Source organism: Schistocerca cancellata, chromosome 9 (assembly GCF_023864275.1).
Source record: "Schistocerca cancellata isolate TAMUIC-IGC-003103 chromosome 9, iqSchCanc2.1, whole genome shotgun sequence".
Taxonomy (NCBI): Eukaryota; Metazoa; Arthropoda; class Insecta; order Orthoptera; family Acrididae; genus Schistocerca; species Schistocerca cancellata.
Genome location: NC_064634.1, coordinates 382991388 through 383018057, shown reverse-complemented (window position 1 = coordinate 383018057; position 26670 = coordinate 382991388). Strand labels below are relative to the sequence as shown.

Genomic DNA, 26670 nt, shown 5'->3' with positions numbered 1-26670 from the left:
GGAGTTATTATCACATTTGTTAAGCAAGACTATGAGAAATGTATGTTGATGATGATGTTTAACTGATTTCAGAATTCCCTGGATCATAGACTCAATCAAGGCTGTCTCACTGAGTGGAAGGAAGAGTGCTTCTATACCAATGGTCTTCATAGCTGCATCATAAAGATGACTGGAATCATTATCAATTACTCTACTGGCCATTAAAATTGCTACACCACGAAGATGACGTGCTACAGACATGAAATTTAACCAATAGGAAGAAGATGCTGTGATATGCAAATGATTAGCTTTTCAGAGTATTCACACAAGGTTGGCGCCAGTGGCGACACCTACAACATGCTGACATGAGGAAAGTTTCCAACCAATTTCTCATACACAAACATCAGTTGACCAGCGTTGCCTGGTGAAATGTTGTTGTGATGCCTCGTGTAAGGAGGAGAAATGCATACCATCACGTTTCTGACATTGATAAAGGTCGGATTGTAGCCTATCACGATTGCAGTTTATCGTATCACGACATTGCTGGACGCGTTGGTCAAGATCCAATGACTGTTAGCAGAATATGGAATCGGTGGGTTCAGCAGTCGAGATGACAAGCACCTTATCCGCATGGCTGTAACGGATCGTGCAGCCACGTCTAGATCCCTGAGTCAACAAATGGGGACATTTGCAAGACAACAACCATCTGCACGAACAGTTCAACGATGTTTGCAGCAGCATGGACTATCAGCTCGGAGACCATGGCTGCGGTTACCCTCGATGCTGCATCACAGACAGGAGCGCCTGCGATGGTGTACTCAACGACAAACCTGGGTGCACGAATGGCAAAACGTCATTTTTTTGGATGAATCCAGGTTCTGTTTACAGCATCATGATGGTCGCATCCATGTTTGGTGACATCACGGTGAACACGCATTGGAAGCGCGTATTCACCATCGCCATACTGGTGTATCACCTGGCGTGATGGTATGGGGTGCCATTGGTTACATCTCTCAGTCACTTCATGTTCGCATTGATGGCACTTTGAACAGTGGACATTACATTTCAGATGTGCTATGACCTATGGCTCTACCCTTCATTCGATCCCTGCGAAACCCTACATTTCAGCAGAATAATGCACGACCATATGTTGCAGGTACTGTACGGGCCTTTCTTGATACAGAAAATGTTCGACTGCTGCCCTGGCCAGCACATTCTCCAGATCTCACACCAATTGAAAACATCTGGTCAATGGTGGCCAAGCAACTGGCTCATCACAATACGCCAGTCACTACTTTTGATGAACTGTGGTATCGTGTTGAAGCTGCATGGGCAGCTGTTCCTGTACATGCCATCCTAGCTCTGTTTGACTCAATGCCCAGGTGTATCAGGGCCGTTATTAGGGACAGAGGTGGTTGTTCTGGGTACTGATTTCTCAGGATCTATGCACCCAAATTGCGTGAAAATGTAATCACATGTCAGTTCTAGTATATTTGTCCAATGAATACCCATTTCTCGTCTGCATTTCTTCTTGGTGTAGCAATTTTAATGGCCAGTAGTGTACAAGGATACCTTTCAGTGGAAGCTTTTTTTTTTCTTCAGCTCTTTTCTCAGAGCTGATTCAAATGTTTCATGGAACCACAAAGAGAATATTCCTCTGTCCTCCCACAGTTGCTCCTGACTACAATTTTGCATTCGAGGTGTATGTCTGTCACTGTGCTGAAAGAAATGTGGATATTGGAATGGTGAAATTTTACCTAAATTTGTTGTGTCTCCTGTATCTGAATCAAATTATTTAGATTATCTACATTATAAGACAAATAAACCATAGTTCACACAATTCACCCAATCACCATGAGTTGTAGTTTATGACTTTCATTTGTGTTACAGCAAAACATTAATTTGCTGTTTCTGTTGTTTGTACTTATGACATTTATTCTCATTCTTGGCAGTTAATGTTTTTGAAGGTAGCATCTTATAAACAACACTGGCTTCATCAGCATTGTACAGAGCATCAGCAGTTGAATCTTCTTCGTCTATTACTTTCCAGCTCTCCCTTCTGCATCTTCTTTTGTTAGCTGAGCAACTCTCCCCAGTGGCTGTCAGCTGTCACATTTTATGTCTATTTTACCAGTCTGACAGCCAAATCTCACAAGTTGTCTGTTAAATGCAACTGCTTTTTCTTTTACTATTGGGCCATGACTAGCATTCCTTTACAGTGTTGTTCTATGAACCATCTATAAACAGCCATGTCCACGTCTTCATTCTCAGTGTTTCACATAACCTTCCTTTTATCAATTCACTCTTCGGTTGAGTAGCATATTATCAAATATCATCTTCGTCTTTTTTATTTCATAACATCCGACATTTTACTCAAGAGAGATGTGTTTCTACAAAGAATCTCATTTCAACTTATTTAAAATTTCATGTTTCTGTTGAGGTCTACTGTTATGTGTTTCCCTTTAGAAGTCCTACTGAACTGCAAAGATAGCCACAATTTCAAATATGTAAACCGTTGTTTAACAATGTAATTAACAACAATGCTGTACATGAAAATTCATTGTTGTGTGGATAATTTCGACTCGAGCAACACACACACACACACACACACACAGTTTCTGAGATCAAACAATGAAAAATTCAAGATGGAAGACTGAGCAGGTGGTGCAGTGGTTAGCACACTGAACTCGCATTTGGGAGGATGACAGTTCAATCCCGAGTCCTGCCATCTTAATTTAGGTTTTCCGTGATTTTCCTAAGTTGCTTCAGGCAAATGCTGGGATGGTTCCTTTGAAAGGGCATGGCTGATTTCCTTTCCAATCCTTTTCTAAACCCATGGGACTGATGACCTCATTGTTTGGTCCCCTCCTCCAAACCAACCAATCAATCAAGATGGAAGACAGCAGTTGTTGTTGTTGTTGTGGTCTTCAGTCCTGAGACTGGTTTGATGCAACTCTCCATGCTACTCTATCCTGTGCAAGCTGCTTCATCTCCCAGTACGTACTGCAGTCTACATCCTTCTGAATCTGCTTAGTGTAAATTTTCTAACCTACCTGCCTGATCAAGGGATCTGACATTCCACACTCCGATCTGTAGAACGCCAGTTTTCTTTCTCCTGATAACGACATCCTCTTGCGTATGAGATAGGATATATATCATCACGTAGAGGAGACACTGAGCAGCAGAGAGGCACATTAAAAGAAGAGTGCTTTATATTATCAAACTAAGACCTTCATCAGATGTAGACAAAACATACACACATTTACATACGCATAATTCATACATACACATGGCCTATGTCGTTGCCAGTTGCATTTGGGCCTTAGCATCTAGAGATGACTGTCAACATCAGTGTGAGTTGTGCATGTGCATACGTGCATGTATTTTGTTCACAGCTGATAAAGAACTTTGTCCGATAGCTAATAATATTAAACAGTTTTCTTTCAATGTGCCTGTCTGCCACACAATGACTCCTCTATGTGATGAGTAGCAATGTATCCCACTTCATAATGTTGTATTATAATATTTCTGAGAACTATATACTGTCATGATATCTCAAGCATTCATTCATTAGTTCATGACTATGGAAGCATGAAGACCTTTTTGATCAGAAACAATATTTTGTTGTTAAAACCTGCACAGAAAAGAAATGGTTTGTACTAACTATTCTTTTAAACCAGGCAAAGCTATGAAACATTACTTACTGCAGAGTGCCTCTCCTCCGGCATTCATCCAGCAGATCTCTCATTTCACTCTTCCCAAACTAGAAACAAAAAAGCACATTAAAGAAACATTCTGCAATGATAATAGAAGCATATGTATTCTGACAGTATTTGTTTACTAATTTAGCTCATTTGGTCAAATGCAGTGTGATGTACTAGATTACACTTGACTTAAATCTAGAGTTTACAAAGAAAAATAATCATGTATTTATGTACATATATTGAAGTCACTTACTGAATAAAAGCATTGGTAGTGTAGAGATGCTCTTATATAAATTTCAATTACATTCACATTTAATGCAACAATGGACATCTCGAATGGAATAACAACAATAAAAGTAGGATAGGTATGTCGCAAGCAGAGTTCCCACCTGTGCAATTCAGAAAAGGTGATGTTTGGTGGGGAGACTACAAATGGCATAAATTGTGTGTGAGTCACTGAAGTCAAGCACCCTGTCATGCAGCATGCTCTAGCCACAGTTTCATGGTGGCTAATCACATATGCAGACAACTTGTTTTTGGTCACATCCATAAAGAATGCCACACAGTTTCTGCTAGTAGACTACATTGCTGCTTTCACAGTTGGCCCTGCCTCCAACAATACTTCCATTTTGACTGCTGTTGCCCATTCCACATCAAGAAGTCCCTTGCATACAATGTAGCTATCCATTTTCAGTGCATCTGCAGTGACAAGCAGTCCATCTCCAGATATGCATTGAGGTCTTCCCAGACCAAAATTAAGTTTCCCACAGTGTCCAGAAAAACATCTCTAATGCGTCAATCTTCCCAGTCACATACCATTCCCCACATACCCACTGACTGGTGATAAAGTAGCATACCCTCATGACCCAAAACTGGAGCAACTGAATCACATTCTCCACCAGGGTTTGTCTACCTCTTGTCATGCTCTGAAAGAAGAACTGTTGTAACCACTCACCCACTGTGATATTCTGCTGGTAACTCAACCTGTATAATATCCTTGTTCATCCCTATCCCCCAACCCCATCCTCTCAAATCCCATGGCTCATATTCACGTAAAAGACCTACCTGCAAGACCTGTCCCATACATCCTTCCACTATAACTACTCCTGTCCAGTCACAGACATTCCTTAACCAAGGGATGGCAGAGCCACCTGTGAAAGCAACTATATGTTCTAGCAACTTAGCTGCATCCACTGTGCAGCATTCTATGTGGGCATGCCCACTAACAAGCCTGGCTGTCCACATGAATGGCCACCACCAAAATCCATACGAATGGCCACCACCAAAATGTGGCCAAGAAACAGCTGTACCAAACTCTTGCTTGGCGAATATGCTACACAATCCTGGTGTGCAACTGGTCCACACAATGGGTCATTTTGGTTCTTTCAAACAATTAAGTCTTTCCTGAATTGTGCATGTGTGAACTCTCACTGCAACATATTCTTCATTTCCGTAACATCCCTGGTCTCAACTTACATTAGGCCCTGCCCTCAGCCTTCCTCTTATCCCGTCCCTGCTCCCAATCAACAAGACTTCCATCTCATCAGCATACCTGTGCTGTGTTATCATTTTCCCCTTCTCTGCTTCTCTCCCCCCCCCCCCCCTCACCCCCTGCACAGCTCATCACATCTCCCTGCATATTCACATAGGCAGTATTAACGCATGTTCCCCCATCATTACACTGCTATCCATCCCATTCTCTATCCCACTTTTCACCTCTTCTGTATCTCCACTAGCCTGTCCGACAGCTTAATAATATCCAATAGATCACTCCTAATTGTGACTGTATGTCACTCAAAAACTACTCTACAGGGTGAGTAGTGGTGTATATTTAATATATATTTTAAACCATCAGGTAACTTGTGGAACAGTTTTATTCCCATATAGCATGTACCTCTCTGACACAAACTTGTATTATCTGGGATTATATTTAAGCTTAATTTAATGCTTTATTCTGACAGTGTATTTCACAGTTGTTTCTCACACTGCTTTAATTGTCACTCAAATTTTTATCAAAAATATACATTAAAGTGTCTGTAGCACACATGCATGGTAACGGTAGTGCTTTCAGTGTTTTATGTAATGATCTACATTACTGAGTAGCTCCATTCCTTGTAAGAACTCTAAGGGCACTCTTTTAGATTCTGAACATCCCCTTTGCTGCTGGGGAATTTCTCCAGAATATGGAGCCTATTTACTAAGTATATAATATGCACAGTAAGAGCCTATTAGTGAATGATCATTTGTGCCTTCTTTTAGGACCCTTAAAAGATAACAGTTTGTGTTCTGCTTGGAATTGATGGATTCAACATGTTTTGCTCATTTTACTTCATTTTGTACCCAGTTTGTAATAGCTTTGTCACTTCTTTATTTACAAAGTGTTGATTGCTGATATGACATAAGGATAATTGGAGATGCTAGTTTGACAGCCATGGAAGTTTACAGATGCTGTCTTTCTATGATTTATTAGGAGTTGAATTATTGCTGATAATTTACTGAGCTGACTTGTAATAGTGTTTATTGCATGTTGGATATCTTCTTTTTTGCTGCTTTTATTAATAATGTTTTGTCATCACAAGGGCATTTTCAGACCATTAATATACATCAAGAAGAGAAGAGGTCCCTTAACTGATCCATGAGGTACCCCATAGGTGATTTGGTATTCTTCTGGGAAATATTCTAAGACTACATATGGATTTACTTTCCCATTCCTTATGCTTACTTTTTGCTTTTTATTAATATAAAATGAATAAATCCATTTGCTTAGCAGGGCCATAATACCACAGTATTCAAGTTTCTTATGAGATTTCTATGATTTACCATGTTGAAAGTTTTAGTTAAGTCTAAAAATAGATCCACTGTTTTATTTAATAGAGCTACACACTCATATATAGCTGTCTCAGTTGGCTTCTGCCTGCAAAAATAATGTTGGCAACTAGTTCACATTCAACAAGTATTGTTTATGAAACTTGCCGATTTCAAATACTTTTAAAAAGGAGGTTGTTATAATGAAATGATAGTTCTTCAATTTATCTTTCTCATCAGCTTTGAAAATAGGTACCACTTTGGATGATTTTAACATTTTGGGAAATATGCATGATTGTAGTGAGTAGATACATAGTGGGTTTGTCCATAAGGTAGTGAACCTGGGTCTGGTAACGAGAATTTATTGATCCAATTGGCACATATTGTCAAAGTTCTTCAAAATTGTCTCCTTGGACATCGAAGAACCACTGTCAATGCAATTCTCATGGCATAAAGGGTCCATGGAACTCAGATATGATAACATCTTTAAGACACCGTGACAGTCTGTTGGATCAAAACTGTGACCTTTCTGGCTTCTCTAGAGCTTTGGGAATAGAAAAAGACTGGTGGGCACACATTGGTGTTGTGCAGTGGCTTTGGCAAAGTTGCAACCCCTGTCTGGGCCAGGTTGGTGGTCACAAGTAAGGCAATATGGGCTGGAGCACTGCCATGGTACAACATCGAGCAAGCAGAAACCTCCAGTTGTTTCCATTTGAGATCTGTGTAGGCAAAGAAGTACTTTTTTTGTAGAAAATAGTATTGTTGGTTCATCCTGGAGATACAAATTCTGTGTGAAGGGGCCCACACTTGTCAAAACATAGAATGACCATTGTCTTTATCTTGGACTTTGACATTCACATTTTAATGAAATGCGAGGAGATCAAAGTGAGCCACTCCAAGCTCTGGTGGTTTTGAGGATGTACGGGTACACTCGTAAAGTGTCTTCTGTTATTATATTGTCTAAAAAGTTTGATTTAGTTTCTAACTGGTCCAAGATCTCACAGGAAATATCACCTCATTCTTTTTCTTCACCACTCTACACTTTCATCACCAATTTCACAAAAACTTTCCTCATGTTCTCAAATTTTCAGAAATAATTTTCTGAACCATTGTTTTGCACATATTGAGGTGATTAATCTTACACTCAAATGACAGAGCCCAGAAATTTTTCACTTTGGGCGTGTTTTCATTCAAACCCGTCACTGAGGGGTGTCCAGACCACTCCATGTCTTGAAGGGTCTCCCATCTGTTCTTGAACTCCCAGAACCACTGAAAAACCTGGGCCATTGACAGGGCATTGTCTCTTGTAAGTCTTGGGATTGACGTGGCCCATATGAAAGCAAAATTTAATAATGTAGCACTACTCTAGTGAATGCTCCATTTTTCACCTTTTCTGCCGTGCAAGAAATCAAAACCAGAGTTTGTGCCTTGTGTGATCCTCACTCCCTCAGAGCTCAGATGCAACTCTTACCCAGGGTGTTGCTTAGCTTAGAACCTCACCCATACACCACCATCACAAATCCACCACCAGGAAGCAAGATGCGGGGTGACTGGACTGCTGCTCAGTGGCCATTCTCATTAATTTACAGAAGAACCCTGTAGATGGTGAGGGAAACAACTATACATATTTTGGAGGCAGAGCTGTGAGTTCCTGCTCATTACAAGTTTTTTTAGTTCTTTGACAGCTATGACTTTCTGCTAATGTTACCAACAAATAGCAAAACATCATCTGTACTGCAAATGTCAAACAGCCACACAACCAACAATATGTAATACTAAGAGAATAAATGAATCAACTGATGATGGTGAAACTTCTCTGAAACACGTTTTGGGTATTAAACAAAAAGGATTTTTGTTTGCTCACAGCAGAACTACATTTCCATAACTATACATTACAAAGCAAAAACAGACAAAAAGAGAACTACAACAACAAGATGAATTACCAACAACCACTGAAAAATTATTGAAGCTGATCTTGTTTTTCATTGGTTGCTGACAGAGTATTGTCAGCTGTAAGAGGCAGAAGATGTGCTTAGTTAGTGCTGGACGGTTTTCCAGATTTTGACTGAGATAAACTCACACTGCAGTTCTTCTTTGGCATGTCAGTGGACAAGTTGACACAAAAACAGCTAAGTAAAGTATTTGTGCATTTAAAAAGTTGATTTCTACATTAAAAACTGACTTTGGAATCTTCCTTTGTGTGAGATTGTTTGTGCAAGATTCATGTGTCAATTCCAGATTTCCATATTTTACTTTTACATCACTTTTGCATAATATTTCTTTGTTTGTATCAGTACCCATCTGTATTGTGATATATTGTGAAATTTTGAACATTTGTGGGTGTCACAATAAATCTTTAATGTTATTGTCAATTGTAGGCTTAAACTCATTGGACTCTTACACAATTTTTAAGAATAGTAAGGCTATCCTCATTCAAAACAACTGGTCTCTCATTTCATTCTACAATTATGTAAAGTAATAGGTTAATTTTGAGAATTTTTGGAGGCTTACAAAACTATATCTTCATAAGTTTTCGACAGGTACGTGCCGAGTAAAACTGTGAGGGACAGGAAAAACCCACCGTGGTTCAACAACAAAGTTAGGAAACTACTGCGAAAGCAAAGAGAGCTTCACTCCAAGTTTAAATGCAGCCAAAACCTCTCAGACAAACAGAAGCTAAACGATGTCAAAGTTAGTGTAAGGAGGGCTATGCGTGAAGCGTTCAGTGAATTCGAAAGTAAAATTCTATGTACCAACTTGACAGAAAATCCTAGGAAGTTCTGGTCTTACGTTAAATCAGTAGGTGGCTCGAAACAGCATATCCAGACACTCCGGGATGATGATGGCATTGAAACAGAGGATGACACGCATAAAGCTGAAATACTAAACACCTTTTTACAAAGCTGTTTCACAGAGGAAGACTGCACTGCAGTTCCTTCTCTAAATCCTCGCACAAACGAAAAAATGGCTGACATCGCAATAAGTGTCCAAGGAATAGAAAAGCAACTGGAATCACTCAACAGAGGAAAGTCCACTGGACCTGACGGGATACCAATTCGATTCTACACAGAGTACGCGAAACAACTTGCCCCCCTTCTAACAGCCGTGTACCGCAGGTCTCTAGAGGAACAGAAGGTTCCAAATGATTGGAAAAGAGCACAGGTAGTCCCAGTCTTCAAGAAGGGTCATCGAGCAGATGCGCAAAACTATAGACCTATATCTCTGACGTCTATCTGTTGTAGAATTTTAGAACATGTTTTTTGCTCGCCTATCATGTCGATTTTGGAAACCCAGAATCTACGGAAACAGCGATCGTGTGAGACCCAACTCGCTTTATTTGTTCATGAGACAAAGAAAATATTAGATACAGGCTCCCAGGTAGATGCTATTTCCCTTGACTTCCGGAAGGCATTCGATACAGTTCCGCACTGTCGCCTGATAAACAAAGTAAGAGCCTATGGAATATCAGACCAGCTGTGTGGCTGGATTGAAGAGTTTTTAGCAAACAGAACACAGCATGTTGTTATCAATGGAGAGACGTCTACAGACGTTAAAGTAACCTCTGGCGTGCCACAGGGGAGTGTTATGGGACCATTGCTTTTCACAATATATATAAATGACCTAGTAGATAGTGTCAGAAGTTCCATGCAGCTTTTTGTGGATGATGCTGTAGTATACAGAGAAGTTACAGCATTAGAAAATTGTAGCAAAATGCAGGAAGATCTGCAGCGGATAGGCACTTGGTGCAGGGAGTGGCAACTGACCCTTAACATAGACAAATGTAATGTATTGCGAATACATAGAAAGAAGGATCCTTTACTGTATGATTATATAATAGCAAAACAAACACTGGTAGCAGTTACTTCTGTAAAATATCTGGGAATACGCGTGCAGAACGATTTGAAGTGGAATGATCACATAAAATTAATTGTTGGTAAGGCGGGTACCAGGTTGAGATTCATTGGGAGAGTCCTTAGAAAATGTAGTGCATCAACAAAGGAGGTGGCTTACAAAACACTCGTTCAACCTATACTTGAGTATTACTCATCAGTGTGGGATCCATACCAGATCGGGTTGACGGAGGAGATAGAGAAGATCCAAAGAAGAGTGGTGCGTTTCGTCACAGGGTTATTTGGTAAGTGTGATAGCGTTATGGAGATGTTTAGCAAACTGAAGTGGCAGACTCTGCAAGCGAGGCACTCTGGATCGCGGTGTAGCTTGCTCGCCAGGTTTCGAGAGGATGCGTTTCTGGATGAGGTATCGAATATATTGCTTCCCCCTACTTATACCTCCCGAGGACATCACGAATGTAAAATTAGAGAGATTCAAGCGCGCAAGGAGGCTTTCAGACAGTCCTTCTTCCCATGAACCATATGCGACTGGAACAGAAAAGGGAGGTAATCACAGTGGCACGTAAAGTGCCCTCCACCACACACCGTTTGGTGGCTTGCAGAGTATAAATGTAGATGTAGATGTAGAAGTTACTGGTATGAGTGTTTTTGCATACATTATTTCATAGCAAATCAGTGTTTGTGATTCACAGTCACTGCCAAAGCATAGATCACTACATTGTATATCAACGCAAATAAACGTTCATTTTCGAGAATTTTCAGAAGTAACCAATATCGTGCACATAATCTAATTTAGTTACTGAAGCTGAAATTCTAATACATTGTGTTACATCTAGTTTTCCCTTAAAGAGCAGTGTATATTTCCTACATTTATGATAAATTAACTCTATTTTCAAGTTTGCTAATAATTAGAATTAACTTCAAAAAGTTTTAGGAAATAGTGATTTTTGTCACTGGTTTTTTTATATTGCTTTAACAGAAATCTTGTTTTGCATATTTGCTCTAATTCTTATAGAGAATTCGTAAATTTTTTAGCTCAATAGATATAAAAGATAATCAGCAGGCTTAGTTTAAAATTACTTGCTCACTGTCCTGTAATACATAGTACTAGCCAAAATGCAGCCCCACTGTAAACACTGTCCTCGAACATGAGATGAGTTGGCTGATGTTCATAAGTAACTGGAAATCCTCCTGAGTACTGTCAAATGATTGGATCAGTGTGTTGAAAGAGCTCCCAAGAATTGTGTATCTGTGATACTGGTACCAAAGATCCCACGTATCTTGTATCCTCTCCAGAAAAAATGGGACCTGATGTTACTCGTCCACTTGACTGCAAGCGGCATTTCAATGGTAGATCTAGGCATCCCACGGTGTTACACCAAACCATCTAACCAATAAGTTTGAGGTGCTGTCTTTCACTGAAACTGAATCTGAGCCAGCAGAACTCAATTCATCTGGTTTGGGTAAACTTGTTTCATCTGGCATCAGGATAAGGCAAGCACAAAAGGGTAGAGTCTACTAATAGTCGGCAGATCCAACATACGATGAATGATGGTACCCCTTAGGGCAATGGCAGCAAGGGACAGGAAAGGTCACAAAGTTCACTCAGTGCATATGCCAGGCAACCTCACTGAACAGGTTGAAGAGGCTATTCCAGCAGCCATTGAGGGAACAGGGTGTAAGCAACTGCACAATGTGGCACAAGTTGGAAGAAGTCATCTGGGTTTTGAGGTCATACTTGGATCATTCCAGCGACTGGTGGAGCAGGTTGAAAAGACCAGCCTTATGCACAGAGTTTCAACACAGTGCACAATTTGCAGCAGTGTCCCCAGAACTGAGCATGACCCTTTGGCTCTGAGTCAAGTGCCGGCCGGTGTGGCCGTGCGGTCTGGACGCTTCAGTCTGGAACGGCGTGACCACTCCGGTCGCAGGTTCGAATCCTGCCTCGGGCATGGATGTGTGTGATGTCCTTAGGTTAGTTAGGTTTAAGTAGTTCTAAGTTCTAGGGTACTATTGACCACAGAAGTTAAGTCCCATACTGCTCAGAGCCATTTGAACCATTTGAACCTCTGAGTCAAGTGAAAGGCCTGAACCAGTGACTTCAAATGTTTTGTAACTAGCTAGGTTGTGACTTCCTGGACTTGTGCCAAAGGGTTGAGAACTGAAGAGTGCTCCTAAATGGGTGATGTGCATAACACATCAGAGACTGCTACTCAGGTTACTGACTGTGAGTATGGTACACACAAGAGATTTTTAGGTTAGGTGACTCTCCATCCAATATAGATAATGACAGCTGTAGGAAACCAAGAAGTGTCAGTGTAAGATTGAAAGAAATGCCTCCCATAGGTGACAGTATTAAAATCCTAGTGGTTAAATGCCGAAGTATTTGCAACAAAGTGCCAGAGTTTGAAGCACTCCTGAAAAGCAGTGAAACATGTGTAATGCTAGATACAGAAAGTTGACTGAAACCTGATAATGATGACAGTGAGATTTCTTGGGGAAAATGTAAGTGTATATCAAAAGATAGGCTAATGGGAAATGTAGTTAGTGTATTTTCCACAGTAGACAAGAAACTCAGATCCACTGAGACTGAAATTAAGCTGCATGTGAGATTGTGTGGACAAGACTCAGTATCAGGAGTGGGCATAAAATCATAATTGCATCCTTCTACCACCTACCAGACTCATCCCCTCATGTAACTGAAAATTTTAGAGAAAACCTCAGTTCACTAGTATATAAGTTCCCCAATAATACTGTAATCGTTGGTGAAAACTTTAATCATCCAATAATCAATTGGGAAAATTAGAGTTTTGCTAGTGGTGGGTGTAGTAAGGCATCCTTCTCTGAAAACTACTAAGAACAGATAGGTCAGAGCTCTGCTCATGATGGAAATATATTGGATCTAATGGCAACAAATAAACCTGAGCTCTTTGAGGATATCCACATTGAAACTGGTATCAGTGATCATGACACTATTGTGGCAATAATCTTACTAATGTACAAAGGGCAAGTAAATAAAACAACCAAAAGATATATACATTCAGTAAACTAGATAAGAAACCAGTAGTGCAATATCTCAATGAGGAACTTGAAACTTTCAGCACAGGGCAGGAGCATGCAGAGGAACTATGGCTAAAGTTTTAAAAAAATAGTTGACCGTGAACTGTATAGATACATACCCAGTAGAACAGTTCATAATGGGAGGGACCCAACATGGTATACTGACACTGTAAAAATCTTCTAAAGAAACAGTGACTACTGCATAACAGGTGTAAAACAAAGCATAGGAACATAGAACAAGAGATACTGAATGAAACAGGGTTGGCCTATTGAGAGAGCCACATATGAAGCCTCCAATGACTACCACGCCAGAATATTGTCAAATTATTTTTCACAAAACCCAAAGAAATTCTGGTCATATGTAAAGGCTGCCAGAGGCACCAATGTTAATGTCCAGTCCCTAGTGAATGAGACAGAAACTGAATTTCAGGCTGGTAAAACATAAACTAAAGTTCAAATGTTCCTTTACAAAGGAAATGCCAGTTTAATCCTCATACCACTGAAAAGTGAGATAACTGTTAGTGTCAGTGGTTTTGAAAAACAGCTGAAATCGTTAAAATTGAACAAACCTCCAGAGCCTGTTGGAATCCCTGTCAGATTGTGTACCAAATTTATGGCTGAGTTAGCCACTCTTCCAACTATAATCTACTGTAGATACCTCAAGCAAAAAAACTTTGCCCAGTAGTTGGAAGAAAGCACAGGTAACACCCATCTACAAAGAGGGTAGTCGAAGTGATCCACAAAACAACCATCCAATATCTCTAAAATCGATGTACTGTACAATCTTAGAACATATTTTGACCTCAAACATAATGAGGTATCTTGGCAGAATGACCTCCTCCATGCCAACCAGCATGAATTCCAATCAACTCACACTTTTCTCACATGACATAATGAAAACTTCAGATCAAGGCAGTCAGGTAGATGCAGTATTTCTTGATTTCTGTAAAGCATTTTACTCAATACCACTCCCATGCATATTGTAAAAAGTTCAATCATATAGGGTATCAAATGAAATTTGTGACTGGATTGAGGATTTTTTGGCAGGGAGGGCACATCCCGTTATCTCAGATGTAAAATTGTGCACTTCACAGAAAAATGTATCCTATGACTATAATACGAATGAGTCACTGTTGGAATTGGCCACCTCAAATAAATACTTGGGTATAACACTTTGTAAGGATATGAAATGAAATGATCACTTAGGCTCAGTTGTGGGTAAAGCAGGTGGTAAACTTCAGTATATTGGTAGAGTACTGAGGAAGTGCAATCAATCTACAAAGGAGATTGCTTACAAATCTCTTGTGTGACCCATTCTAGAATATTGTTCAATTGTGTGGAGTCCATACAAAATACGACTAACAGCAGAATTTGAACATGTACAGACAAGAGCAGCACAAATATTCACAGGTTTTTTTGGCCCAAGGGATAGTGTTACAGTGATGCTCAAGAAACTGAGCTGGCAGACTCTTGAAGATAGGCATAAACTGTCCTGAGAAAGTCTACCAACAGTGTTTCAAGAACTGGCTTTAAATGATGACTCTAGCAATATACAAAAACCTCATATAGATTGCTCACATTGGCATCATGAGGACAAGATTAAAATTATTTCAGCATCCATAGGCATACTGACAATAATTTATACCATGCTCCAAACGTGAATGGAACGGGAACAAACCTTAATCACTGGTATAATAGGACCTACCCTCTGCCACACACTTCACAGTGGTTTCCAGAGTACGTATGTAGATGTAGATGTAGAAGTTTTGCACTGAAATTCATCAGCATGATAATTTCAGCTATTTGAGCGTAGTAGCCACTGACTGGATTCACTTGGTTCCATACCTTTCTATTTTTGTTACATGACAATATTCATGTTGGTTGTCTTATTTTTTCCATTTTCTTTCTCTTTCTCTCACATGGTTTTTTCTTTACCGGTACTTGCAAAGCTTTTTATGTATTTATGAGGGTCGTTCAATAAGTAATGTCCCACACTTTTTTTCTCAGAATATATTTACTGTTAAGAGTCAGAATTTGGTAGTAGTACACATCCACATGTCTTGTCCATGTCCTATTTTTCTATGTAATCTCCTTCACATTCTGTGGGCATATGCCAACATTGCAGAAGACCATGTATTCTCTGCTGGTAAAAGCTCTTGTCCTGTAGGCGTAGCCATGTTTTCACTGCATGACCAACACTCTCATCACCTTCAGAGTGTGTTCTCTGAAGAAAGCCTTTAAGCGGCCCAAAGAGATGGATGTCCAAGAGTGTCGGGTCTGGACTGTAGGGTGGATGAGGCAATGATGTCTGACCCGATTTGGTTATGTGTTCCTGGGTTATATTCCTGGGTTATAAGAGTTGTGCATGGGAGTGCATTATTGTGTTGGAACAAGATTTCTGCTGGATTCTTGTCTGATCCAACATGTCAGAAACAGTTCATGAGTTTATTCGGATTCTTCATGTATGCTTCTGAACTGATGGTTGACCCTCTTAGCATCACATCCACAAGAATGATGCCATCACAATCCCAGAAGACTGTCACCATGACTTGACTTTTCCAGCAGAGGGTGTTGTCTTGAATTTCTTCTTTTATGGTGAATGAGAATGATGCCACTCCATGGACTGCCTTTTTGTTTCCGGCACAAAGTGGTGCACCCAGCTTTTGTCCCACGTAGCGATTGATAACAGAAAGGCCTTTCCATCAGTCTCAAAATGCTCCAGCAATTCAGATAAAATGGCCTTTCTCTGAATCTTGTGGTCTGCTGTGAGCATTTGTGGAACTCATTGTGAGCACCTCTTTGAATATCCGAGAGTCTTGATCATTGCAGATGCACTTCCAATGCTGCCCGACGACTGTAGAGCCAACTACATCTACATCTACAACTACATTTATACTCCGCAAGCCACCCAACGGTGTGTGGCGGAGGGCACTTTACGTGCCACTGTCATTACCTCCCTTTCCTGTTCCAGTCGCATATGGTTCGCGGGAAGAACGACTGCCAGAAAGCCTCCGTGCACGCTCGACTCTCTCTAATTTTACATTTGTGATCTCCTCCGGAGGTATAAGTAGGGTGAAGCAATATATTCGATACCTCATCCAGAAAGGCACCTATGGTAAACTAACATACGCAAACAGCGACAAACATCGGTAAGCCCCTGCATATCAGCAATACTGACTGGCAACTATCTGCTGCTATTAGAGCCAACCAACAGGCCACAGCAGGGACACCGACGAGCTCGCCCACAGACGCACAAACAATCAGGTCATATACCGGAAGCACAGTGTGAGGGAATGTTGGCAGATTGTTTGTGCATCTGATAGGTCATATACCGGAAGCACAGTGTGAGGGAATGTTGGCAATCGGACACAAGATCGATAACAAACCTAACTGTTGCAGGTTGCTGACGCTGAACAAGGACTCTGTACCAGCACCCAGCACCAGCCGCCGAGCAGCACAAACGCACAACGTTACGGTATCGACATGCATGATACCCACTACTAACATAGCCTACCCTTGCACGACCTATCGTAGGCAGCAAGACAACTGCTACTGCTCTCACCACCCGACCTAACTATCGCAGAGGTTTTTTTCCCTTGGCTCTTGTCTTGGCACTTTTTTTCCTCTGCCCTTCAAACCGCTACCCTTCATCTGATTTCGACCAATCTATCTCCAGATGAGCGCGTATTAATGGTTAACCCTAACCAGACGTATGCAAACATCGCAGTACCCACATCCTGTGACACCTCACTTTAGTGAATACTAACCCTTATGCAGAGATGGCAGTACACCTTTTGTGTTGGCCATCATGCCAGTGTGGGCATTCCACACTGATGAGTAATACTCAAGTATAGGTCGAACGAGTATTTTGTAAGCCACCTCCTTTGTTGATGGACTACATTTTGTAAGGATTCTCCCAATGAATCTCAACCTGGTACCTGCCTTACCAACAATTAATTTTATGTGATCATTCCACTTCAAATCATTCCGTACGCATACCCCCAGATATTTTACAGAAGTAACTGCTACCAGTGTTTGTTTCGCTATTATATAATCATACAGTAAAGGATCCTTCTTTCTATGTATTCGCAATACATTACATTTGTCTATGTTAAGGGTCAGTTGCCACTCCCTGCACCAAGTGCCTATCACAGATCTTCCTGAATTTCGCTGCAATTTTCGAGTTGTAATGCACTGGTCACCATGAATAATAGCATCCACCTGATTCAGCATGTTTGGAGCAGTGGCTGTGACAGGATGTCCTGAGCGTGGCTATCATGGAGCTCTGTTTCTGCATTTCCTGAGGCTGTAACTTTCTTTACCTATCACCCAACGGTACTCCTATCAACTGCAGCATCACCATATACTGCACACAAATCTTTATGGGTGTCACCATGGTTTATTTTTGTGCACACAAGAATTAAAAACTGCACACTGCTTGTAACATGAGTGATATGTAGACACCATTTTGATGCTGAACTATGGCTCTGCCATCTGCCAGAACATTTCAAAACTTCACCAGCGCACAGAACAAACATCAAATGTGATGCACCAACAACTATGCATACTAATGGTTTTTTTTTTTTTTTTTTTTTTTTTTTATTTGGGGCATTACTTATTGAACGACCCTTGTATAACAGTACTGACTATCTTTGCCTATTTAACAAACTTCCACGACATTTTTGTATGTATTTTACAGTGAGTGTCTATATTTGCCATGACATTACTTTTCCTTGCATCTTTGGTGCAGAACTATGCTTTTCTGCAAGAAATCTAATTAGTGAGCAATAAACACGACTTAAATCTGGAAAAAAATTTATGTAGAGAAGTTTGTCATTCAGTGCTTAGGAGAAAAAAAAATTTGAACATCGCCACTGATATGGTACAAGGTCAAAATGGAGGCTAGCATTGTGCATTACGGTTGCTTACCATACCACTCAGGTGTGTAATGCAGGAAGAATTACAGTTTAAATGCCCTTGTATATTTACTATAGAAATGATATAAAGGGGCTGTACAACATTAATGGATTCCTCAGTTAATAACAGTTCTCTAAACTTAGTAGGTATGCTTTCATGAGGTTGTTAAGTGTCCAGGTTGTATTCCTTTGTTGTTGTTGTTGTTTGTTGTTGTTGTTGTTGTTGATGATGATGATGATGTGGTCTTGCAGTCTGAACACTGGTTTGATGCATCTCTCCACACTAGTCTGTCCTGGGAAAGTCTCTTCAACTTCTCATAACTGCTGCAACTAAACACCCACCGAATGTATATCTGCCTTAGTTGATCAGCACCTGCAATCCATAACACAAAGATTCCCTTACTATGTCAAAGATACCAACCACTTCCTAGATCATCTGAAATCCATGCCCATCCCACTCCCACCACACACCTTGCTTGTCTGTTGCTAAACATTTCCTCAGTCAGCACCCACCTAATTCCGAACCTATGACATCCTTCCTACTCACCTTAATCAACTTTATACTTACGAATAACTACTTCACCTTTGAGGGGCAGACATACAAACAGATCAGGGGTACGGCCTTGGGAACCAGAATAGATCCTCCCTATGTCAACCTTTTCATGGGTCGCTTGGAGGGGTCTTTCCTGGGCTCCATAAGCCTGAGTTTGGTTTGGTTTAGATACATTGATGACATCTTTACCATATGCACTCATGGTGAGGCTGACCTGTTGAAATTCCTGGAATCTCTGAATACTTCTCCCAATTAAATTTTGCATGGTCCTATACCAAATCCCATGCCACTTTTCTTGATGTTGATCTCGTCCTTACCAAAGGTCAGCTACACACTACTGTCCACATTAAACCTACCAAAAAACAACAGTACTTACATTTTGACAGTTGCTATCCTTTCCATGTCAAATGTTCTCTCCCATACAGCCTCACCATCTGAGGCAAACATATTTGTTCAGATGCAGACACTTTACAGTAATACACCACCATTCTCACCTCAGCCTTCACTGCGTGTAATTACCCCACCAGACTAGTTCAAAAGCAGATTCCCTGGGCCATCACATTGAATCCTGGTACTGCTGGTCCCCCAAAAAAACAACTTTGGAGAACACCACTGGTGACTCATTATTATCCTGGTCTGGAACGTATTAATCAGCTACTTCGACAGGGCCATGACTTCCTAAAATCATGACCTGAAATGAGATCCGTTCTGTCTGAGATTTTGTCCATCACACCTAGAATAGGTTTTCATTGTCCTCCCAATCTACACAATATTCTTGTCAGACCCTAAACCCCTTCTGCACCCATCTACCTCCCCTAAGGCTCCTACCCCTGTGATCATCCCCACTGCAAGACTTGCCCTATGCACGCTCCTACCACCACCTTCAGCAGCCCTGTGACTGGCAACACATATACAGATTGCTCCATTGATAGTGACCGGGCCAAATATCTCACGAAACAAGCATCAAATGAAAAAACTACAAAGAACAAAACTCATCTAGCTTGAAGGGGGAAACCAGATGGTGCTATGGTTGGCCTGCTAGATGGCGCTGCCATAGGTCAAACGGATATCAACTGCGTTTTTTTTAAAATAGGAACCCCCATTTTTTTATTACATATTTGTGTATTACGTAAAGAAATATGAATGCTTTAGTTGGACCACTTTTTTCGCTTTGTGATAGATGGTGCTGTAATAGTCACAAATCTATAAGTACGTGGTATCACATAACATTCCGCCAGTGCAGATGGTATTTGCTTCATGATACATTACCCATGTTAAAATGGACCATTTAGCAATTGCAGAAAAGGTCGATATCATGTTGATGTATGGCTATTGTGATCAAAATGCCCAATGGGCGTGTGCTATGTACGCTGCTCGGTATCCTGGATGACATCATCCAAATGTCTGGACTGTTCACCAGATAGTTACGTTATTTAAGGAAACAGCCACATCTGAAATGTCAACCACGACCTGCAACAAATGCTGATGCCCAAGTAGGTGTTTTAGCTGCTGTCATGGCTAATCCACACATCAGTAGCAGACAAATTTCGAGAATCGGGAATCTCAAAAACGTTGGTGTTGAGAATGCTACATCAACATCAATTGCACCCGTACCATATTTCAATGCGGCAGGAATTGCATGGTGATGACTTTGAACATCGTGTACAGTTCTGCCACTGGCTACAAGAGCAATCACAGGATGATGACAGATTTTTTGCACTCATTCTATTTAGAGACAAAGTGTTGTGTACAGTTCTGCCACTGGGTACAAGAGAAATTTCGGGATGATGACAGATTTTTTGCACGCATTCTATTTAGAGACGAAGCGCCATTCACCAACAGCGTGATGTAAACCGGCATAATATGCACTATTGGGCAATGGAAAATCCACAATGGCTGCAACAAGTGAAACATCAGTGACCTTGGTGGGTTAATGTATGGTGTGGCATTATGGGAGGAAGGATAATTGGCCCCCATTTTATCAATGGCAATCTAAATGGTGCAATGTATGCTGATTTCCTACATAATGTTCTACCGATGTTACTACAAGATGTTTCACTGCATGACAGAATGGCGATGTACTTCCAACATGATGGATGTGCAGCACATAGCTCGCATACTGTTGAAGCGGTATTAAATAGCATATTTCATGACAGGTGGATTGGTCACCAAAGCACCATACCATGACCCGCACATTCACTGGATCTGACATCCCCGGATTTCTTTCTGTGGGGAAGGTTGAAGGATATTTGCTATCATGATTCACCAACAATGCCTGACAACATGTGTCAGCACATTGTCAATACATGTGTGAATATTACGGAAGGTGAACTACTCGCTGTTGAGAGGAATGTCGTTACACATATTGCCAAATGCATTGAGGTTGATGGACATCATTTTGAGCATTTACTGCATTAATGTGGTATTTACAGGTAATCACACTGTAACAGCATGCGTTCTCAGAAATGATAAGTTCACAAAGGTACATGAACCACATTGGAACAACTGAAATAAAATGTTCAAACGTATCTACGTTCTGTATTTTACTTTAAAAAACCTACCTGTTACCAACTGTTCATCTAAAATTGTGAGCCATATGTTTGTGACTTTTACAGCGCCATCTATCACAAAGCGAAAAAAGTGGTCCAACTAAAACATTCATATTTCTTTACGTACTACACAAATATATAATAAAAATGGGGGTTCATATTTAAAAAAACGCCATTGATATCCCAGGGTGTCTACGTGGACAAGGAAAAAAAATTCCCGGATTTTTCCCGGTTAAAAACAAACTTCCTCCCGGATGACAGTATATTTTCCCCTATCACTACTTTGAATGGTTATGGTTTTGTACACGGGCGTACAATTTCCCGGCACTTTAGAAAACGAAACTCAGAGAAAAAGACATGTTTAGGAAATATCTCTGATGTGCAGCAACATGTACGCTGCGTATTTTCGTATTACGAAAACATACATTAGAAAATCCACCAAACACCGCATGTTACTTTCCGAACCATTGAAACCGAGATTTCGAAGCGCTTTTGTAAGCCGTTCGTAACTCATGTCACGTGATCTCGGCAGCCGATGACAGAGGATATTCAGAGCATAGGACACGTGATGTAGTCAGCCAATAGCAACATCAGTGTTAAGTAGCGCGCCAAACAGGGAAAGTTAATAGTTTAAATTAATATACAGTGTTGTTACAAGAAAAGCAAAGCTTTCATATACAATATTGGTCTCAAGCTGCAAGAGAAGCCAAGCGTTCGCATATACTGTTGATCTTTTTTTGCGCATGTTACACTTTAACAGATGTCATACAAATGTGCCTGTAAAATTTTTAATAATGACATAAATGTCTGATCTTCAGGGTTCGAGGGTTCGAAATGCTTCTAAATGGGTCGTCATCAGACACCTGATTTTTAAATGAGAGTCAAACGTTTTGTGATTTAATAAATTCACGGTCCACTCTTGTACGTAGTTCAACTTACGTAAAAGGATATTTACTTTGAAAGTAACGCTTTTCAAACCACCAATCGTAGTATTTTCCTGCGACCTGTTACAAACAGGTTCATTTCAGCAGTTGCCAGAGAGCTCAGGTAACAGGCGACACCGCGCTTGGGTAGATATCATGACGTAGGAAGCCCGTATGTACGTACGTGTAAAAGATCATCAATGAAAGATGATACTGCAAGAGCATCGGAATTTCGTGAATTATATCAAAATGTGCACATTTAAAGTGCATACTTAAAGGAATACTCGTATGTCCAGATTCCCAATGAAGTACCGTAGACCCCGACCTGATATTAAGCTTTTAAGTGTGGTTTTCAGGATGTAAATTTTCTTGGAGCACCAGTACTGTATTATACCATGTTTGGTTCTTTATTATGGCATAATGCCATACGTGCTAGAAAATGAAAACGTGCACTTGAAATGCAGCGAACAGTTGAAACTACCCAGTACTGTGGAATTAAACATTTCGTTTCAGATACATTGACTGCCTCTGCGGAAAAGATCAGCAAAAATCAAATTTCTTTAGCAAACAGACAAAAATAACTTCATTGTTCCGCAAGGCGATTAATGCTTGACTGTCAGAAAGATGGAAATAAAATAAAATCTGAAACTAATGACATATTTCAGCCTTTAGTAATTATGTGAATGTGTTTTAATTCACGGCCACGGATATCCGTTTTGTTTTCATTTGACGTGAGAGTAAACGAGGGGGAAACAGCAAAATCACTGAACGTAAACACGGGTCACATGGAGTCTACCCACTATAGCTCAGATTGCTCTGCGCATCAAATGGTTCAAATGGCTCTGAGCACTATGGGACTTAACATCTATGGTCATCAGTCCCCTAGAACTTAGTACTACTTAAACCTAACTAACCTAGGGATATCACACAACACCCAGTCATCAGGAATCTGTGCATCAGCCCGGTATCTACGACATTTGCGAACCGGGTCAATACTAAAAAAAATCGAATTTTCAAAGTATGTTCATCTTGTAGCGCACATCTTTCTGAAAACTCTGAAACATAAAACGTATGTATTCGAGGAAATGTAAGACATATTATTTGGTCTTAAGTATGCCCAAGTGCAGTTCCATGCCTCTTCATAAAGCATTTTTCTACTGCACGTCCAAACTATATTCAGGAGAGTGGAAATTGAAATATCCTGTGGTGCCTCTCCTGCTCCCAGTCGGCCGGTTTGGCAGCCTGCGTGTCTTAAAAAAAAATCTCGCAATTAATAGCGGATGGGATTATTTGTAATCGAGAGAACAAGAACTCTTCGGAAAATCTGAACTCTTCATTGCCCATTAGTTAATAACTTGCTGTTTTGTGTGTCATAAAATTAAATATAGGATATATAAAACCAGTACTGACAAGAGATAAGCAAGAAATTACACATTTCTTCAAACTTTAGCTCCTAGCATTTTTTTCTCTCTAATCTTGCTACAGCTTTACATGGCGTGTTTTCCTTTCTGTGAAAGAATCTTTTACCTCATCAAAGTTTGTCAAACGTTTTGCTACATGGAAAATCGAAATGTAGTTATCTAATACTGAAAAAGCTGTTAATACAAATGATACCCAAGACTGGTGTGGTTTCTCGATCTGATTACGTCTATTTTGTCACTGTCTGCTAGATAAAACAAAATAGGCCTTTCTAATATGGCAGCAATTTTATAACACACCAAATAAACGAGACTGTTTTGGCACAAATGGTCATTTTTATAACACGACAGAATATAATCCAATAAGTATCAATATCAAATGCCTATTAGGCCTACTACAAGCAAAAAGTTTTATGTTACGAAATAGTTTCACGTTTCATTCATATGCACCAGCTTCTCTAGCATGACATCGAAAACTAGTATTACGAAATTTTTATATAAATTTGGAATCGTCTTATTCTTCCATAATTTGTGATGTCCTCGTTTCTTCTCCGTCCTCGTTCTAACAAACAATCCTGTCATCACCAATTCTGTAGCTATTGCTGCCACTGTCAAAATTTGTTCGCCGATTAACTTCACTAACCCTGCCAGAATCACTGGTTTAGTTCTCCCGCAATTATTCTCCGGTTAGGCGTTGTTACGTGTTCGTAAAACACGTTTTCCGCGTTACTTCCATAATAGAACTTAAGCGGCTGGTAGCCGGGGACTGTACTACTGGTCCTTACTAGTGTAGCGATCTGGCCAAACATCTGCCAAACTTCATTTTCTTGGACACACCGAGGAGATAATACATAATCTTTCTCACCTTGTTATTCCTGTCAGTCGTTTATTTCCATTCTGATAGTATGAATCTATGGATTTCGCTAATAATTATAACAACGCTGATCATTCCCACACCCTATCAGCCACATAATCAGACAGCGATTGCCATTCATGCATTCGGCTTTACTCCACTCAGCTCGTATAGCCCCGTCCCCTTTTGTCTGTGGAAAGTTTATTTCTAGATGCGACGAGGATTCTCCTGACAGAGACATCACGTACACTATGCACGCATTCAAAAGTCAGCTTATGATTCATTCAGAAATCAACTTAAAACGTGTTCAAATACCAACAGAGAAGCGTTTCAAAAGCATATGACTAATTGATAGGCAAATGTGCGCTGGGTGCTAGGTGCTTTGTGAAACAAGCTTTTTCCTCTCAAGAATATGAAATAGGCGCCCCCATTTCCCGGAAGTATCTAGCTGCTTGCTGCAACTGCTTGCACAGCCAACAGCCACATTCCAGTTGACAGAAGCGGGAGAATCTACTACTCAAGCGTGACTCTACTGCGCATGCGCATGAGCCCGCGCGTTAACTGCTAAAACAAATCGAATGTAAACAGTTGCGACTTCACGCTCATTGGAGGCAATTTGTTGTTATGAAGCACTGCATAGTCTTCCTAAATAAAGCCTTTGACAAATTTTCAATCGGCAGACGCTTGCATGAGCACTTGTGTCGTCGTCTTATATGGCGCATTTCCTTTGCAATTTAAGTTATTTTCGTTTTTTTTCTCTCGTTTATGTTTTATTGTTGAAGTATTATTCTGCAGTAACGGGATACAGTAATATCCTTTGTTAGTGTGTCGGTTCTTACTAGTCAAAATTACAAAAATTTAACTGAAAACTAAAACAATGTAAAATTCCCGGAATTCTAAAAATATCCCGAGTTTTTCCCGGTTTTCTCCCGGATGAAAAAAATCCCGGGTTTTTCCCGGATCTCCCGGTTGTCCCGGGTCGTAGACACCCTGTATCCGTTTGATCTATGGCAGCACCATCTAGCAGGCCAACCATAGCGCCATCTGGTTTCCCCCTTCAAGCTAGACAAGTTTCGTTCTTTGAAGCTTTTTCATTTGACGCTTATTTCATGAGATATTTGGCCGATTTACAATCAATGGACCACCCTGTATTATCATGGAGAGGGCCACATGTGAAATGACACTTGTCATATACCAGCTGTTATGTAAACACTGTTTGGCCTTTTACATCGGCATGACTACCACCAAATTATCAATTAAGATGAATTAAGAAGATGGTGTATACTGGCAACCAGCAATACACTGTTGCAGAGCATGCTCTACAACATGACAATCCTACCCTCAGCGCCTGTTTCACCACATGCGTCATCTGGATTCTTCCCCCAGACCCCATTTCCTCAGAACTCCGCAAGGCGGGAACTAGCACTACAACATGTGTTTCATTCTCACCACCCACATGGCCTTAATTTATGTTAATTTCCTCCATCTCATCAATTCCTCACAGTCTCTTCAATCCATTTTAGTTTCCTACATATTTCATTGTCGAACCTGTCTATTTTTTGTCACCCCTCCCACCTCTATTATGTACAATGCACTATTATGTACAATGCAGTTATCTTTTCACTCTTATTAACTCATGCATGATGCTTAAGTAGTAATCCTGCCTTGCATATTACCCTGTCTTCCACCTTTAAGCTCTCAGGTCTTCAAATCTCATCCCATACAGTCCACAGCAATCAGTCTTTTTCTTCTCATCCCATGTAGTAAGTCTCCTCTGACCTGTGGTTCTGGGTGACTTTCCTGAAAGTTATCCCTCTTCCTAGACCTCTCCAGTCCTTTTCCTCCATCCCTCTTCCTTCCCTTTCAACTTCTCTGCCTGAAGAAGGAGCCACTGGCTCCAAAAGCTTGCATAATTACAACCATCTTTTGTGTGTGTTCTGTCGCCGCTTGGTGAGTAGATTTCTTATCTATCCAATTAAATTATTTTGTCAAAAATTTATTTTTTTTGTTTATGAGGGAGTTAGTAGCTTTCATAAAGTCAGCTTCACTCACTCCCTCT

At 40.5% G+C, this 26670-nt stretch overlaps 1 protein-coding gene across 2 annotated transcripts in view; it reads right to left on the bottom strand.

Moving 5' to 3' along the window:
• LOC126101042 (anoctamin-5-like) overlaps nucleotides 1-26670 on the bottom strand; it is a 398169-nt gene that overhangs the window by 267766 nt on the left and 103733 nt on the right. For both annotated transcript variants that reach the window (XM_049911706.1, XM_049911707.1), the window contains one exon: nucleotides 3684-3742. In XM_049911706.1, coding sequence (XP_049767663.1) covers nucleotides 3684-3742 — 59 coding nt within the window. The remainder of the gene's footprint in view (nucleotides 1-3683; nucleotides 3743-26670) is intronic.